The sequence below is a fragment of the Gossypium hirsutum genome, chromosome D10 (assembly GCF_007990345.1).
Source record: "Gossypium hirsutum isolate 1008001.06 chromosome D10, Gossypium_hirsutum_v2.1, whole genome shotgun sequence".
Taxonomy (NCBI): Eukaryota; Viridiplantae; Streptophyta; class Magnoliopsida; order Malvales; family Malvaceae; genus Gossypium; species Gossypium hirsutum.
In genome coordinates, this window is record NC_053446.1 from 523,328 (window position 1) to 542,430 (window position 19,103).

Genomic DNA, 19,103 nt, shown 5'->3' on the forward strand with positions numbered 1-19,103 from the left:
AAGCATTTAATTAAAATTTGAACAACACCATTTTATATCATTATCATCTCATCTCATTGCATTACCCCATTCGAATTCGGACTGTTCTTTTCATCCATTGAAGTGACTTCCATTGAAAATATATCAAAACTTTCACTAAAAATGATAGATTTGAAAATCACATTTCACTATTGGATTTTTTTAATTATAAAAAATATAAAGTCCCATCAGGATTGTAATTAGCGCGACTCGAATTCAGGTTATATTTGGGATAGTGAACACCCTGACTATCAGGTCAATACACGGGTTTTAAAAAAACCCACATTTCACAAATACTTGTATATTTAATTAATTGGCTAAAAGGTTCTCCTATTCATAAAGTCCCAACATTTCCATCCCTATAAAATATTAAAAAAATATTGAGTTTTAGCTCGATTGACATAGGCATTGTTATAAATGCAGGAAGATGTAAGTTTGAGTGCGTTGAAGCGCATTATCCTCCTATTTTTTGGTTGAAGAGGAGTTATGAATAGTTCTAGACATTATGTTAATAAAACAGATATGATCCCAACATTTCAATATTTTATCTTGTAAATCCAATAAGAAAAAAATGAATGGGAGAGAGTGGAAATTGGGGTTTGAATTGGATTTGAAATAATTTTATATCATGTCAATAATATTAAAGTGGTGTAGTTTGGTTATTTAGTGTATTAATATAAAAATGTTGGATAAATTTTAAAGTTATACGTGAATTTTAATTTAATTTATATTTATATATATTTTTGATTGATGTAATTTTATATATGAAATTTTGATTTGATCTAATTTTTAAAAATTATTAACATAATAATCAATATAACATCATTTTGTGTTTGTATATTTATATACACGTATAATTATATTTACTAAATATAAAAATAAACTGATGTATTTATTTATTTAAATGTGTACGATTGAATCATAATTAAAATTTCATGTATATATTTGAACAACAATAAAAGCTTTGTGTATAACTCGATAGATATGGTTTAATTTTTGCTTTAGAGTTATGAATTTTCATCAAATTAACTCTAAAACTTGAATTAAACATCAAAGAGCTAACATTGTTATATTCTGATATCAAAAATATAATTTTTGTCAAATAAAAATATCACATTAAGCTAAAAGAGAGAAAAATTAGACACAAGTTGAAGGATCCCAAAGCTTCAAACTATCTCCTTTGCACATCCCTAGAGAGGAAAAAAGGGTTGAGAAGAAAAGTCAAACTTTTCTTTTTCTTTTCTATTGATTTCTTATTTATTTATTTAATTTCTTCGCATCCAAGCAAATTCAAAAGAAAAAAAAAAGGAAAAAAATCTGGGTATTGAAGAACAGTGACTCACATGGAGGAAAAAAAGATGAAAGGTTAAATAATTTGTTCATTAGAAAGGACCGGCAAAGGGCAAGTCCCATCTCAATAAATCACTTTCTCTTTTCTTTTTCTTTTTTTATCACCGAGTTATCACCGAGTCATGTCTGATGGACGTACTTGTTTTTAACACTGTTGTAATCTTCTGTTCCTCAGCTTTGTGTCCCATCCATCAATATATATTCCAAAAGGAATGAATGTGGGAAACTCAATTTCTCTTGCTTCCCAATCCAATGGCACTCCTTTAATCTTTTTCTGACACTATTCTGGTAAATAACAACATACCATAAACATGGTTTTATATAAGGTTTTGTTTATTTACAGATTACCCCACTCTTCAAATCTTCATATCAATGGCTTCTCTTTTCAAAAAGAAGCATTGTTGTAATCAAATAAAGTAAATGGATCCATGGGTTTGTTTTCTTTTTGTTGATCAAACAATATTTCATCTAAATCAGCAAAGAAATCTTGATCATGTTGTTGTTGCTGTGTTTCTACCGTTGTTGCTTCGTCTATGTCAAGCTGTTGCTTTGCCATGTCGTCCATTTCTGTCTCTTCTTTATGTAGTTCCAATAGGGTCGGAAGCGTGTAAATTATTATACTAAAAAATCACACAAAGTTCAATTCCCAGGGAAGAGAGGTGGATCACAAGGATCTCTTAAATACCAAGTCTTTCCTTAGTCAGAATATTCCTTCTAACGCAATTTAATAGCACAATTAAATACTACTATTATATCCTCAAATATTGAAAAAAAAATAGGACAAAAAGAACACAAGAGTTTTAACGAGGTTCGGTAAATTATACCTACGTCCTCGGGCTACTAAAACCAGATGATAACTTTACTATCTCCAAAATATTACAAACAAATAGAATTCCTTAAGAATTCTCAAATGGGAGAAGAGAGAAAACTAAGAGAGAAAGATTGGTTGGGATGAATTGAAATGAGAAATGAGAAGGCCTATTTATAGTTGAGGTTCAAGGACCAAACAATAAATAGCCCATTATCTCAAGGACCAAAAAAAATTATCCCTTGCCACTTTTCCAAAGTTGGTGGTTGTCATTATTGATTGTCTCCCATTAATGTTAATGGCAACCATTATTAATTATCTTCCATCAATGTTAACAATCTCCACCTTGAAGATTTGATTAGGATAATCACATCTTCACACACTTCCTTCAACTCCCCAAATTCGATAAAGCTATCTTTTGTAGTGCCTACAAATGCGCTCTCGAGCGCCATACACCTGAAGGTGCTCAAATTCTCAGGATGTTAATCAAGTTCAAACAATGATTAAACTTGATTGTTGTTACCACCTTGGTCATCATATTTGCGGGATTATCTGCTGTCGGAATCTTCTGAAGTAGAATTTTTCCTTTTTCAAAGACTTCCCGCACAAAGTGATATCTTACGTCGATATGCTTGGTTCTTGAATGATAGACTTGATTTTTCGCTAAATGAATAGCGCTCTGACTGTCACAATATAAACTTATGTGACTTTGAACAACTCCTAAGTCTTTCAACAATCCATTAAGCCAAATAGCCTCCTTAACAGCTTCTGTAACTGCCATATATTCTGCCTCTGTAGTAGACACAGCTACTGTAGACTGTAAGGTAGACTTCCAACTCACTGGGGCTTTCGCAAGAGTAAACAGATACCCCGTAGTTGAACGACGTTTATCTAAATCACCAGCAAAGTCGGAATCAACATATCCAACTACAAACTGACCAAGTGCTTCATCCTGTTCAAAAATTAAACCAACATCTACGGTTTTTCGAAGATACCGTAGAATCCATTTCACAGCTTGCCAATGTCCTTTTCCAGGATCATGCATATACCTGCTCACAACTCCAACAACTTGTGAAATGTCAGGCCGCGTACACACTATCGCATACATCAAACTCCCAACTGCATTAGCATATGGGACTTTTGCCATATATTCTCTTTCTTCTTCAGTTTTCGGAGATAATTGAGCACTAAGTTTCAAATGAGAAACAAGTGGGGTACTTACATGTTTTTTGTTTTCATTTACACCAAAACATTGTAATACCTTTTTCAGATATTGCTTCTGATTCAAACAAAGCTTGCCTCTCTGTCTATCTCTACTTATCTCCATGCCGAGAATCTTCTTAGCCTCACCTAGATCTTTCATCTCGAACTCTTGATTCAACTAAGCCTTCAGCTTATCTATCTCTTTTTGGCTCTTCGAAGCGATTAACATATCATCAACATACAAGAGTAGATAAATGAAAGATCCGTCATGCAGCTTCTGCAAATACACACAATTGTCATATTTGCTTCTTGTGTACTTCTGCCTTCTCATAAAGCTATCAAATCGCTTGTACCACTGCCTCGGGGATTGCTTCAATCCATATAGCGATTTGTTAAGCTTACAAACCCAATTTCTACCACCAGCATCTGTGTATCCTTCGGGCTGAGTCATATAGATCTCCTCTTCTAACTCACCATACAAGAAAGCCGTCTTAACATCAAGTTGAGCTAGCTCTAAATTCAACTGTGCTACCAAGGCCAACAAAATTCTAATGGAGGAATGCTTCACAACAGGGGAAAATACATCATTGTAGTCAATTTCCTCCTTCTGAGCGTAGCCTTTAGCTACCAATCTTGCCTTGTAGCGAATATCCTTCTTGCTAGGAGATCCATCTTTCTTTGCGAATACCCACTTGCATCCGATTGCCCTTTTACCTTTCGGTAATTGTGCCAACTTCCAAGTATTGTTCTTCCGGTGAGACTGCATTTCTTCATCCATGGCGTTTTTCCATTTATCACTTTCTAAGCTTTGCATTGCTTCTTGATAAGTGATAGGAATATCATCAACAACGGGAAGGGCGTAGGCCACCATATCAGTAAATCGAGCAGGTTTACGAATTTCTCTCCGTGGCCTTGCAACTGCAACTGGTTCTGGTGTACTTAGTGGTTCTTGGGTCAGAACCTCTTCAACCTCTAATTCCTCCATTGTGGCTGGAGAATTAGACTTATTAACTGGGCAAATCCCCATCTGCTCAAACTCCACCTGTTTTGGAGTACACTCCACCTGCTGTGGAGTATTGCTCGTCTGAATTTATTTATCTGCTACCTTTTTCAATGTGGCAGATTCATCAAAGGTAACATCTCTGCTACAGATCATTTTCTTTGTGCTTAAGCACCAAAGACGAAATCCCTTCACTCCAGAAGTGATTCCCATAAGGAGAGCTTTCTTTGCCCTCGGATCTAACTTTGACTCCTTCACATGGTAATATGCAGTGGATCCAAACACATGTAAGGAATCATAATCTATAGCCGGTTTTCCAGACCATACCTCCATAGGAGTTTTTCTTTCTAATGCAGATGATGGCAAACGATTAACAAGATGGCCAGCATATGTCACAGCCTCAGCCCAAAATTGCTTGCCCAACCCAGCATTGGACAACATACATCGAACTTTCTCCAGCAATGTTCGATTCATACGCTCTGCCAATCTATTCTGCTGTGGTGTATCCCTAACTGTGAAGTGTCGAACAATACCATACTCTTGGCACACATCGAAGAACAGATCACTTTTATATTCCCCTCCATTGTCCGTCCTAAGCCGCTTGATTTTCTTGCCAGTCTGGTTTTCGATCATAGTTTTCCATTTAAGAAAAACTCTAAGCACTTCATCCTTAGTTCTCATGGTATACACCCAAACTCTTCTGGAAAAGTCATCAACAAAAGTAACAAAGTAGTGTTTTCCTCCCAATGAAGGTGTCTTGGAAGGCCCCACACATCTGAGTGAACATATTCCAAAATACCTTTTGTATTATGGATAGCAGTACCGAAGTTCACTCTCTTTTGCTTTCCCAGAACACAATGCTCGCAAAATTTTAATTTGCAAGCCTTTGCACCTTTCAACAATCCTTGCTTTTCCAGAATTTGCAAGGATTTTTCGCTGGCATGTCCCAACTTCATATGCCACAACTGCATTGAGTCCAATTCTTTGTTACCGGAAGCTGTAGCGACTGCTCCAATAACTGTACTACCTTGGTAGTAATACAAGTTATTTTTCCTGATGCCCTTCAATATCACAAGTGCACCAGATGTCACTTTCAAAATCCCATCTCTCATAGTAACAACTGAACCATTGGATTCCAAGGCTCCCAATGAGATGAGATTTTTCTTCAAACTGGGCACGTACCGAACATCAGTCAGAACTCTGGTTGATCCATCTTGATTCTTTAATTGGATTGAACCTATCCCAACAGTTTTACAAGCATTGTCATTGCCCATATAAACAACTCCTCCATTTAGTTCTACTAAATCAGAGAACCACTCCCGGTTAGGGGACATATGATAGGTACAACCCGAATCCAATATCCACTCATCTGAATGGAACGACGATGATGATGCAACTAGTGATAGTTCAGAGTCACTAGTATCATGCTTAGCAACACAAGCATCTACAACAGCTTTTCCCTTATTCTTCAGCTTTGGACAATTTTTCTTCCAGTGGCCTTTCTCATGACAAAAGCACATTCATCTTTCCCTAGTCTGGACTTTGACTTTGATCTCCCCTTTTGAGTTTTCTTCCGAGTGTATGAACGACCTTGGACTACTAAAGCTTCTGTATCTCTGATTGAGTTTTTCTGTTTGTCCTTCTTTCTCTGTTCATAACTGTATAACGCCGCACAGACTTTGCTCAGAGATATATCACTCCTGCCATGAAGTAGAGTAGTTTCTAGGAACTCAAACTCCTTAGGAAGTGACCCCAACAGCATCAAAGCCAAATCTTCATCTTTGAATGTCTTATCCATATTCAACAAATCAGTGACTAGCTGATTAAATTTGGTGATGTGATCATTCATTGTGGTACTTGGGACGTATATGAAGCGAAACAGTCTTTTCTTCAAGTGGAGCTTATTTTGACTGTTTTTCTTCAAAAATTTTTCTTCAAGTGCCACCCACAACTTATTTGCAGAAGTCTCCTTTGAAAAAGCATACCTCTGCTCTCGAGAAAGGCATGATCGAATTGTGCCACATGCCAACCGATTGATCGCCTTCCAATCTTTCTCCTATACATCATCTAGTTTCTCTTCATCAATGGCAATGTCTAGACCCTGCTGAAAAAGGGCATCTAGAACCTCACTTTGCCACATACCAAAATGGCCCGTGCCATCAAAGATCTCCACGGCCAATCTTGCATTTGCAATTGTCGGTCTTGTCCACATGGACGATGTTGAAGCTCCTACACCGACCGTTTTCTCCATAATCTTTCAATATACCTAAGGAAATATTTTCTGATGTGGAAGATCAGTTTAAACTACAACCACAGAGCATACTACGATTAACCTTCGACTCTTGATACCACTTGTAGTTCCAATAGGGTCGGAAGCGTGTAAATTATTGTACTAAAAAATCACACAAAGTTCAATTCCCAGGGAAGAGAGGTGGATTACAAGGATCTCTTAAATACCAATTCTTTCCTTAGTCAGAATATTCCTTCTAACGTAATTTAATAGCACAATTAAATACTACTATTATACCCTCAAATATTGAAAGAAAAATAGGACAAAAAGAACACAAGAGTTTTAACGAGGTTCGGTAAATTATACCTACGTCCTCGGGCTACTAAAACTAGATGATAACTTTACTATCTCCAAAATATTACAAACAAATAGAATTCCTTAAGAATTCTCAAATGGGAGAAGAGAGAAAACTAAGAGAGAAAGATTGGTTGGGATGAATTGAAATGAGAAATGAGAAGGCCTATTTATAGTTGAGGTTCAAGGACCAAACAATAAATAGCCCATTATCTCAAGGACCAAAAAAATTATCCCTTGCCACTTTTCCAAAGTTGGTGGTTGTCATTATTGATTGTCTCCCATTAATGTTAATGGCAACATTATTAATTGTCTTCCATTAATGTTAACACTTTAATGGTCTCTTTGGTTGTCTTTTGGGGCTCAGAATCACTCGGTGAACCCAGCTTGGAACCGGTGTTATTAGCATTGGGTTTTCATGGTTGAGACCTTGTTGAACCAGCAAGGGCGTTTCTTTGGGTTGGCCATGGATGATTGTGTTCGGATGTGTAGGTTATAACCAGCATGTTCGGATCGGTTCGGCTTCGTTCGACTTGTTTCCTCGCCGAGCAGCCTTTGGAACTACTGCACCTGTAGTATCCCCTGAGAGTAGTACATACAGAAGATTACTTGAATGAATTGCATCTTGTGCACACTCATGTTGTAAGTTGATTCCAAATGCATATAAACATAAAATATAAGTCTAAATGTAGTACTAGATGACAAGCTAAAAGATTAACTTAGAGCATTATTGACAAAATATATTAAGCATATGTTTTTACTATTTATGATTTTTTTTTAAATTTGTAGCTATTATTCTTAATAAACTCGAGTTTTGAGTGTAATATGTTTTATCATTGAACAAAACATGATTTCTTATAGTATGCATGTTTGCTCAAAGATTTAGGTTTCCAAATAAAGTAGTTTTGGGGTCAAAATATAATGATGGCCTTTGTACTGAGAGTCAAATTGCATTTTGCTCACTCTATTCAAAAGTTGGGCAAGTTAGTTCTTGTACGCTAGATCAAAGAGTAAATTGGTCATTCTGTTGAAAATTCTATTCATTTCTATATTGTTAAAAACTAGTTCATGTACGTTAGCATAAGTTACACGTAACATGTTACATGTCACTATTTGATTATTTTGTTGCCATGACAGTTTTTAATAGGTAGAAAGCAATGAAAATTTTAACAAAAATGACCAATCTGCTCTTTAATCTAATGTATAAGGATTAATTTAATAATTTTTAAGTAGAAATGACAAAATAAAAAATACAATTTAACACATAATAAAGAAGCCTCCCTTATATTTTCACCTAGAATCAGTGAATGTTTAAAATATTGCAATACTACACTGCTCTGCTCTTCATTTTGCTTGAAATACAACGGATTCAACCTATCTTTAAACATAGGTCATATCCTATGTCCCTTCAAAAACCCTTTGTTCATATTGAAAATATACTCGTACTCGATACTTACACTTGAATTCTAGTAGGTATTACCTGGGATAAGGAGAACCTTTGATAGGTTTCTGGCCGTATTTTCTCCATGCCCACAGATCGGAGGGAACTACTTCTCCACTAGACCGGCTATTTGCAGCTGCTGGTGCTGGAATACATACCACCTTCTTTCCCTGGCTCTTTCTGCATATATATGTATATAATCATGTTGGACCAACAAAATGTAAATTGTTAAACAACAAGACAAATGAAGCAACATGGTTCCTAGTTAACTATCTCTTCGAAGAGCAAGATTATTGTCTGTTTATTTGAGCTGTATGGTTTGGGGCAGGGTTATAAGATATATATTATGGATATATTTCCCTTAAAAGAAGTAGAAACCGATCGATTCTACATTATATTTATCTGAAGACATGTATCATTGCTATACATGAAAACTAAGTTTTCCGATGTTATTGCCACACCCAATACAGATATACATACGTACACATATATATATACACATACCTTTTCTGGTTTGATTCAAAGCCTGTCAGCTATATATATGTTAATTTCTGATTAATAAGCATATAAACCCTAATCCTCTATACGAGTTTATGAAAGAAACCCCAAATTCATGCATCATGGGTGTTAATTAATGAGAGAAAAGAAGTGAAGTAAAGTATAAAAACAAGTGGTTTATATTTAGTTAATTAGGGGATTAAATATTATTACCCTAACCTTCTCTTGATACCCAGATTCCGCGGAGATGAGATCTGCACTGGGACTGAGGCGGCGGCGGCGGTGTTATCAATCAAGCAACTTTTTGCATTAACCATGTCGCTTGGGAACACAGCAGGCGCCTTATGTCCACCAAGACCAGTGGAAGCAGCAGCCATCCGCGGCGGATCACACGGTGGTAGTGGATTAGAGCTATGAGAGATCTGAATCCGAGAAAAAATGTTGCAAGGGCTCGTCATATCGTCGAAACCACCCATGTGATGATGATCGTTAGTTGAATTAGGGCTGTTATTAAAGTAAGTTGAACTCGAACCAGTTCCCACAACGTTGAGCTCTTGAAGAAGAAGAAGCGGGTCTCTAATGGCGGAAAAAGGGTCACCGAAAGTGTTCGTACTATAATCATCTTCCATGGCCGACGATGAAAAACTCAACGGATCGGAAGAAGGGAATTCTTGTTGCCAGCTTGAAAGTTGAGGAACCATATCGGAAAAATGAGCTGGTTCTGCTGAAGCTCGAACTATATCGTTTAAATCACCTTGATAGTTCTCCATTTCTAACCCAAAGAACATGCTCACGCTATGCAAAGAAACTCAATATTCCACCATTTTTAGCTCTTCTCTATGCTTCAATTTGCACCAAAATAAGCTCAAATACGTAGAAAACATGCAAATTTGTCTCAATATTTTTTATTTTTGAAGTGAAAACAGTGATGGGTTTTGGTTATTATGAAGCAAGAAATCAAAGAAACAATGGTTTTTTGTTCCTGTTTGGGGCCGGGGGGGGGGGAGGAGAGAGAGAGAGAGAGTCGCTGACTTTTCATATACAAAGCTACTTTTTTTTTTTACACGGAAGCAAGTTAAAAAGAAGATATGAAGAGAATAAAAAACAAATAATAATACCCAATTTTTTTTTGTTTGAGATTAAAATATAATAAAAGAAAATGACAATTTTATGGTTTTATTTGATTATTTTTATTTATAATTTCTATAAAATATTATTAATATAACTTAAATGATTAATTTTTTTATTTTTATAAATTTTATCTTAAAATCCAGAATCCGTTGTTGATTGAGTATTAATTCGATTGACATGTGCATTATTATCAATATAGGAGCATGTGGGTTCGAGTGTGCTAAAGCGCTATTCTCCTATTTATAGATTGAGGAGGAGCTATGAGTAGTTTTAGACATTGTTTAAATAAGAACCTATTCCCTATAAATTTGATGTACTATCGATAATGTTATCACGTCGATGAAAATGTAATTAAACGTCAGAACCAATGAAATCTTCGCAATATTAATAAAGGTTGATACCTTGAAATCTTGATTCTCGAATTTAACTCACACAAATTATATTTTAAATTAGCTTAAACCCCACAATTTAGGGGTCTTTGTTAAAATTATTTTCACTTAGATTTGTATTTGTATTTGTAATTTAACGTAAATTCTTTTATTATGCCATCATTTTGTTAATTGTTGCATAAAATATCATTACATTTTATTCAATTATAATCTTGAAAGGGGTAGAAGGTGTTATTATTTTCGGGTTCGGGTTTAGCCGAAGATAGTGATGGGGAAAGCAAAAATTAGAGGCGACAAGTTGCCGCATTTGTCGGCGGACCGGCCATTTGGATCCTTCTTATACACCAAACTTCCATAAATACCTTATTATTCCATACGAATGAGACAAGTAAAATTGTTAAAACATCTTAAATATTTCAATTTAATCCTTTTTCATATTTTTTTTGCATTTTTGATCGTATAAAAAATAAATAAATAAACTCAAGTTAATTTATCCAAAATTTTTCCTTTTTTTTTCTAATTTTCAAAGTATAATAAATATCACATGATATGAAGAACAAATTCATTTATATAAATTAAATAAAATATATAAAACATTCATATATTTTCGATACATTTATAATATAATATATGATTGGTAGATATAATTTCATTACTTTTGTCGACAACACATCCCTCTCTCCCATCAACATTATCAAATTATTGCTTTATTATTAAAGCATGTAAATCGCATTATTTTTATATATAAATATTCTTCAAAAAATATACTATATATAATTACGAACATCCTCCCCACTCACCTCGATGTATATGTATGCATGTATGTATGTTAGTTTGTGGTGGTGATAATGCTCAAGTTTTATGAGTCAGTGATATTGAGGAATCCACTTTATTTCCCACTAAAACTGTTATTGCAACCCACTTTCTAATTTCCACCATTTCTACTAAAAAACCTAGACCCTTTTGTCAATATATAAAAATTAGACAAGTTTATAATAGCTTGTAAAGACGCCAGCTTTCCCAATAATTACATACTAATAATTAAGGTTTTGAAGGGAAAAAAAAAGATGATTAAGGTTTCACTGTTTTTTTGTACCAGTAGAATTGAATGGTTTAGATGAAGGTCAAATGATAACATACTTTGGTTTTGGTCTGAATGTAGGGTTTCTTTTTATTTCTTGAGATTTTTGGGGTTTCATTTCAATCTTCACTAAAGTTATATGCTAAGCTCCTAATTTTTTTAATCAAAATAAACCCTTTTTTAAATTTAGTTGAATAAAATAATTAATATTTTTCATCTTATTATGTGTTGGGACCGACCCGAATAAATAAAAAAAGAGGATCAATGACACAAAATTTAAGTAGAAAACCCTCAATTAAGAGGATAAAAAACCATGGGCAAAGGAGGTTTAAACTTTTCATTAGATGAATAAACAAATGAGAATACAATATGGAGAAAATAAACCTAAATACAAAATTCTCTCTATAGTTATCACGAAACTCTCTAAAACTTATCCTGCGACTATATTTTGTCACATCTTAATTGGTCTGTCAAAACAGGGATACCATCACCCCTTTAAATAGGCTAAAATTAAAGTTCTAATCATACTAAAATATCCCTAGAGTGATCAAAGTTTGACTATAAAAAGGAGTCTTGTTGAGCTGTCAAAACGCGGTTGCTTAATTGGAGAAATCGTCGCGACGTCGCCCCTCTTTGTGGCTGATTGCATCTGCCTTCGATAAGTGCCTACAAATTATATGATAAATGTGAGGCACACCCCACGTTATAAATTTATAATGATTTGTTTTTAGATATGGTATTAATGTATCGATGTATTGATAGCAATTTTTGAAAGAAAATGCTAATTCCACCAATGGTTTAATTTTTGCTTAAAGAATAGACTATATATTTTATATTGGTCACTATATTTCATTGGTTGAATAAAGAGTGCAAGTGAATCAAGTTAAAATGTCGTATACAATAATAACCTAAAAAAGTCGTGTATAGGAAAGGGTGAATACAATAAGGGTGGGTAAAAGCTTAGTTACTCAAAATGAAAAATTATATTTCTAGCCCCTTATAATTGATCAAATTATAAATTAATTTATGATAAGATTAATAAAAAGAGAATTATTTAGTTTTCGAAAATTAAATCTAAACCAGTTTAAAATAAAATTTACCAAACAAACCACCAACTTTAATCATGAATATGAAAGGAGACTCTTGACTGTAACTTCAATCAATTAACATCCAAAATTATCATAATGTGTATCACTCTTCTGTCAGATCCTCAATTGTCCACAAATGAAAAAAAAGAAAAACCACTACAAGAATGTAGGCTAAATAAGTAACATATGGCGATTTTCTTTAATCGATCAAATAAGTTATTTTTTTCTAAGATTTAAGGAAATAGATCGATTTTGTAGAGAGAGTGTAAAAGCGTGTCTAGTTGAACGAGTTTTTCTTGACATGTCAGTCGAAAGCGCGCTCAACTAGATACATTTTTACATATTTTGTCCAAAATTGACTTATCTACCTTAAGAAGAAAAAAAACAAGATTTATGTTTTTTTTTAAATTGATGAACTGAATTGAAGTAATTTTTTTTCTTTCAAAGCGGCAATAATGATTCAAGGAATCACCGCACCCTCTTATGTTTGAAGAGACATTTTCAGAATCTACTGTGCCAAGTTGCCATCACATTATTTCTCTCTCTCTATGTCTAATCGTCAACCTGTTTTGTTTTTTTGGCTCTGCATTAGCCTAGTTGTTGGACTCATTCAAATACGAAATTGTTTAATTATGAATTTAATAAATATAAAAAAGAAGTTGGTTGTCCTCGAAAGATGAAGCTGGAAGCTATGGAGGACCAATGATAAGGAAAAGAGAATAATTTGGATTTATTTATTGTAATAAATTAAGCTCAGAAATCTTAGTGTAATAAATTCTCCACATGATTATGATGCTACCATTAAATTGTAAAATAATCTTTATTTTTTTATTTATAAAATACACCCAAATGGCTCTCCTTTCAATTAGATTTTAATGTAGAATTTTAGTTATCTCATTTTACTTAAAAAATACAATAAAAATAAAATGAAATATAAATAATAATTTAAGTACCAAAAAATAGTATATTTTTAAGATCAATTTTATCGATTGATTGATTGATGATTGACTCAGATTTTGTTGGTGGCCCTTTGATACTTCCCTTCCTCTCAAAACAAATTGCAAAAACCCTAGTTGTTTAATAATAATAATAATAATAATAATAATAATATTTTCAGTTTTAATTCTTATATTTTAAATTGACATAATTATGTTTTCTGTATTTATAACGAGTAGATTTAAATTGATAATGACGTTAGTCGTTGATGTTAGAGCGATGATATGAATTTTTTTAAAAAAATCAATCATAAGCATTCGATAGTATGTAAAAACAATGACCTTGACCATGTGATTGAGTACCAGTAAAAAAAAACCTACATAATCAATTTAATGTTGTTAACAATTTGGACTTAATGATTAAATCACAAGTTTCAACATAATAAAGGACTAAAATTGGAATTAAACCAATTTTCTTATTATGACTATTCAACACATAAGTTAATATTTTATTGTGTTCCCAATCCAGCCCACCACCATCCTCATCTTGCCATGTGAAGCAATAACATTTTTCTTATCCTATGATTATGATTTAAATGGTCCAACCCTTGTTAGAGGCTGACAAACGGTATAACTTAAGCCATCCTGGGTCACCTACCCTTACACCATGAAACACCAATATTCATTCAATAAATAGATCAACATATACTTTAATAATATATATGAAGGGATTATTCTTATGCTCAATACCTCAAGATATGAAGGGATTGGATAAATCTTGCAAGGGTTAATTTATTCGTCTCCTAGTCTCATGCAAATTTGTCACGTATATTGAAGGCCGATAAGGAGGTTGAAAGTTACGAATTTTGGGCTAGTTTACCATCGACTACCGTTTATTTTAGTATATAGTACTTTTGAAAATATACTTCTCTTAGACACGGAATGCGTCTTTGGGCTCGTAGATGGCCCTACCTTAAATCCAACCAATCTAGTTTCATGGGGTCCAATTTTAAATTGGTTTGTGAATTTTGAAGTGTTCTAGTGTTACGAGTCGCGATTTAAAGTTCGTGACTATTGCACAAAGAACGTTCTACGGAGATCAATCTAATAAATGGAGCTCAATTGATCCACTTCAATTCGATGTAAAACTAGTTGTACCACTAGATTTGGGGGGACTTCAACTACAAATAAAGAGCCTCCCTCTCATTTATGTGTATCGGTTATATCCCATTCTTTAGTAGTGAATAGTAGTTGAGAGTATTTACTCAAACACTTTTCGAACGTTGCTTTTTTTGTGACTATTCTATTCTTTCGAGCTTTCTTAGGTGTATTTGAATCAAATAAACCACCTAAGGCCATACGGAATACCAGACGAAAAGTTTAACCCCATAACACTAGTCTATTCTTTAAAGTACATGTATTACACCAATTCAATTATTTCGTCAATGTAGATGTTAGATTTCAGTTCAAATCTGATGTGGAGCAAATTTAAAACATGTAAATTTGAGTGTAAAAAAAAGACAATGTTAATAAAATTTTAGAGGGCTATTTTTTAACATGTGTATCCAAATTGCTAACACGTTATTATAAATCAATGGCTTACTTCACAATTTAGCCTTAGTAGCTAATTTTTTTTAACCCAATTTGGTACTTGAAGTATCATTTTGTTATGGTTTTTGATTCATTTTTCTTCGAAGCAAATTCTTCTTCGTTCAACCTCTAATTCAACTGGTTTAACTGATCCAATAAAATAATTATTAAAAAATAATAAAAAATAAAAAATCGAGATTCAACTGACGGGTCCGGTTCATCATTGCCCATAGCCCTCCTAGTACCGTAAACTCACTCAGAAAAAGATCCTTTTATCTAAAACTACAAGCGCTATAACAACACGAGGCATAGCTATGTGGATTCGGCCCATACCCAAAGCTGTTTCCCAACAGTATCCCATAATAACACAATCGCCACCACCATACCTACGCAACAGTGTGAAGAGGACCATTACCAAGGCGAGGTTAACCGCAATGGAGGCAGCTGGCTCCGACTCCGACGGCAGAGAATTCAAAAACGCACAAGAGATGTGGAGGGAACAAATCGGAGATGAAGGTGATGATCCTAAGAAGATTCAATGGTACCGTGAAGGCGTTGCTTATTGGGAAGTAAGTCGAATTTTTAACTTTGGGTCTTTAATGTTTTTTCTATGATGGCTCTACCAAGCTGATTGAATACTTGGTTTTGTTTTGTTGTTGTAAGAGAAGGGTGTGGAGGCGTCTGTGGATGGAGTATTGGGTGGATTTGGGCAAGTAAATGATGCTGATATTAAAGGTAGTGAAGCTTTTCTCAATTCCCTTTTGCATGAAAGATTTGGTGATGGTGGAAGAAATCAGCACCTTGTTGCCCTTGGTACACTTCTCTTTCTTTCTCTGCTTGCATTTATGAACTTTACTCTTTTATTATGTGCCATTAATTGTGCAAGTGCAAAGTTGCTAATGAGATTCTTTGTGTCATAGAATTTAGCCATAGGTGGAAGACCTTATACTATGAATTAATGGGAAAACATGGATGGGGATGGTGCATGTTGGATGAAATGTTGTGTTCAATATCTGCCAATAGTGGCTGAAACCAGAAACCAAGATGACTTGAGAGTTGAGAACACAACCAACACAACCATGAAACTTATGTCCCATATTGCTCCCCCTTAAAAGGAGTAAAGGAGAAGAAAATACGTAAAAGAGCCTTAGTTTAGTGCAAGAAACATGGCTAGCTTTGTGAATTTTCATTTTATCTGGAATGCTTTATTTTGACTGAGAATTAGGTTTAGTAACTTGAAGAAGCTTTGTGACATGCTATTTTGCTTAAAATACATATTTAAGCATTATTTTTTCCTTTTAGATTTGGCAAGAAGCTTGCTGAGAGTTCCCTCTATCTCTTATGTTTGTATACTTACGTGGAGAGTAGGGGCAAGGCACAAACGATCCAATTTTGAGGCTGATTGGAGGAAATTAAATTTCTTTGTTGCGGTTGAAAAATTTATTTTCACAATAAAGCAGCTTTGTCTTGCTAACTTTTTGGAACTTTTACCCTCTAAAGGAAAAGAAGTTTGTTATGGTCTTCAAACGGTTTATTATCACAATGAGATTGATTCTTCGACATTGAGTTTGTGGATATACAATTGCTTAAAGAGGGAGATGGCATGAATTTTTGTGAGTTGTTGGTCTATACCAGGGCAGTTGACTACAATCATGCGCGGGGAATGCTTAGGAGAGATTATTTCTGAAAGTAAGCAGTAGGGTATTCTAAAGCTTAGTTACTAGCCTTTAGTTTTAAGTCTCTCCGTGTGAGCCGTACTAATACCTGCAAATGATGTTCTAAAGCTTAATTAAAATATTTCTGGGGTATTGATCTCTTAGATATTTGATTTATTATTGATGATTTTAATTCTAATTGGCAATCACAAATTATTTGACATTTTGAGCTCTTACTTTCTATGATAAATAAAATACTGCAGATTGTGGTTCTGGCATAGGGAGGATAACCAAGAATCTACTCATAAGATATTTTAATGAGGTGAGTTCATTTTTCTCTTTCTAATACTGTATTTTCAGTATTCCCTGACATTTACAGTCGCTGCAGTTAATATGTTTATGCTTCATGGTTATCTAAAGAAGTTTTCTGCAGTATTTTAAAGAAATTTTGGACTTCTATGTATAACATGCTAAAATTTTGTATTTTTCTTTCTTGAAATGAAATGATAGCTATGCTTCCTGACCCTTTACCTTGTACTATATTCCAGGTTGATCTTCTTGAGCCAGTGTCACATTTCTTGGATGCTGCCCGTGAAAATTTGTCTCAGGAACATTTTGTTGCCTCTGACGTGCACAAGGCGACTAATTTCTACTGTGTCCCGCTTCAAGTAATGTATTTCAAGACAATATTCACACATAGCTACATGCTTGTTGATGCGTTGAAATATTCATAACTATGGTTAAGTCCATGTAATCTATGTATTTCCAACATTTCACTTATCCCAAATTTATGGATGTCAACCATGTAGCAGACACCTCAATCAGGAATGCTGTTTGGGTATAAACTAGGAAAGCATATAAAGTTGAATATTAACATTTCAAATATGGGTATAAACCAGGCTTCAGTCATGTATTATAGAGCGTAATATGAAACCTAGATGATTAGACTACCTATGATAATGTGCATTGTTCATGCAAGTTGATGCTGTGCTTGTCTTATTGTTATGCTTCTGCTTCTTGCTGTTAATTTTTGCCAATAAATGAGAAATTTGATAGTCGGTTCTATTTTCTTTATGTATATTTTTGTATTTGATCATTTTAGGAGTTCACTCCTGAAGCTGGAAGGTACAATGTTATTTGGATTCAGTGGTGCATTGGTCATCTCACAGATGATGACTTTATCTCATTTTTTAAGAGAGCAAAGGTGAATCAATCTTCTTCTTGAGACAAAACTTACATGTAGAAGTGCATGGAAAGACTATATCAGTTGAAAGATTGTATTTTTGTAATTTAATTTGATACGCTGATTAATATGTTTATTCCAGGTAGGCCTTAAACCTGGTGGATTCTTTATCTTGAAAGAGAACATTGCAAGAAACGGTATTGTATTTATTACTTGTTTTTCCTAGTATGTTTGATTGCCCCCCTCCCTTCCTCCTCTTTCTTGAGAAATGCTCAAGTATTTGTTTTATGCAATCCTCAAACTTTCTTATGTTTTGATTTTCTGCTGTAAAATTTTCATAAAGTTGGTTTCTTGGTAACTACTGGTTAATTTCGTATTCATCTGTGTCTTCCCTTGAATAAAAAATTATTGTTGTATGAAAAAATGTCATAAGTTAATTTCACTTAGCTATTGTTACTCATTTGCAGGATTTGTTTTGGATAACGAAGACCGAAGCATCACAAGATCCGATTTATACTTCAAGGACCTATTTCGTCAATGTGGATTGCACCTGTATAAAATGAAGGTTCCTTCTTTTTACACATTGAGCACTTAATAACAGTTGATAAATTATAATGCCTTTTAAACTGAATAATCCATTAATTTTTTCTAAAATAAACAATTGTTGCTTCATGGGGCTTAGTTCTAGCTGATATTTAATTGTTTATTATTCTTGAAAACAGGACCAGAAGGGACTTCCTGAGGAATTGTTTGCTGTAAAGATGTATGCTTTAACAACTGAAGTCCCGAAGAAAGTTCATAAGACCCGATCTAAGGTGCAAGCCAACAGACCCGGCATCATTAAATAATTTGTTTCGAACTTCTTGTGTTCTAAATGCTTAGTTCTCGAGTACATACCTTCTGACCAAATGACTATCGGTTTTATCTTAAATAGTTCCTTAGGTTGACAAATTTTGCTCATATGCTTTGAATGATCATATATTTACCTACAGTTGATGATAAGACAAAAGAGGGCATGGATGAAAATCATGTTAAATTAAGTGTAGGATAAATGATCATACATGAACAAAGTAAAGAGTTTATTTTGTTGACATATTTGGTAAAATGATCATGGAGACCTCTATTCGGAGTCAAATTGTATTTTGTCTC

The 19,103-nt window shown here is 34.0% G+C and overlaps 2 protein-coding genes across 3 annotated transcripts; one reads left to right on the plus strand and one right to left on the minus strand.

The window, feature by feature from the left end:
* Positions 1–7,159: 7,159 nt before the first annotated feature.
* On the minus strand, positions 7,160–9,888 carry LOC107930347 (probable WRKY transcription factor 14). Its single transcript, XM_016861975.2, has 3 exons — positions 9,116–9,888; positions 8,444–8,584; positions 7,160–7,545 (listed from the first exon to the last, which is right to left on the minus strand). Exons 1-3 carry the CDS (start codon positions 9,688–9,690, stop codon positions 7,380–7,382), a joined length of 882 nt encoding a protein of 293 aa, XP_016717464.2. The 5' UTR covers positions 9,691–9,888; the 3' UTR covers positions 7,160–7,379.
* Positions 9,889–15,145: 5,257 nt separating this feature from the next.
* LOC107930389 (alpha N-terminal protein methyltransferase 1) lies at positions 15,146–19,045 on the plus strand. Of its 2 annotated transcripts, XM_016862041.2 has the most exons (9): positions 15,340–15,685; positions 15,785–15,929; positions 16,752–16,805; positions 17,035–17,093; positions 17,320–17,439; positions 17,874–17,975; positions 18,097–18,151; positions 18,422–18,519; positions 18,677–19,045. In XM_016862041.2, the coding sequence occupies exons 1-9, from the start codon at positions 15,431–15,433 to the stop codon at positions 18,800–18,802; spliced, it is 1,014 nt and encodes a 337-aa protein (XP_016717530.2). In that variant the 5' UTR covers positions 15,340–15,430; the 3' UTR covers positions 18,803–19,045. The 2 variants fall into 2 exon arrangements, with proteins under 2 accessions (XP_016717531.2, XP_016717530.2); XM_016862042.2 differs by lacking the exon at positions 16,752–16,805 and having other exon boundaries at positions 15,146–15,685.
* Positions 19,046–19,103: the final 58 nt, after the last annotated feature.

What these genes read in the sequence shown, in the direction of transcription:
- LOC107930347 (XM_016861975.2), bottom strand. Translation starts at nt 9,690, where the DNA reads ATGTTCTTTGGGTTAGAAATGGAGAACTATCAAGGTGATTTAAACGAT. An exon ending in GGTATCAAGAGAAGGTTAGG is followed by an intron (nt 8,585 to 9,115) that starts GTAATAATATTT and finishes ATATATATGCAG; the next exon opens with AAAGAGCCAGGGAAAGAAGG. An exon ending in AAAGGTTCTCCTTATCCCAG is followed by an intron (nt 7,546 to 8,443) that starts GTAATACCTACT and finishes TACTACTCTCAG; the next exon opens with GGGATACTACAGGTGCAGTA.
- LOC107930389 (XM_016862041.2), top strand. Translation starts at nt 15,431, where the DNA reads ATGTGGATTCGGCCCATACCCAAAGCTGTTTCCCAACAGTATCCCATA. An exon ending in TCTACTGTGTCCCGCTTCAA is followed by an intron (nt 17,440 to 17,873) that starts GTAATGTATTTC and finishes TGATCATTTTAG; the next exon opens with GAGTTCACTCCTGAAGCTGG. An exon ending in AGAGAACATTGCAAGAAACG is followed by an intron (nt 18,152 to 18,421) that starts GTATTGTATTTA and finishes ACTCATTTGCAG; the next exon opens with GATTTGTTTTGGATAACGAA.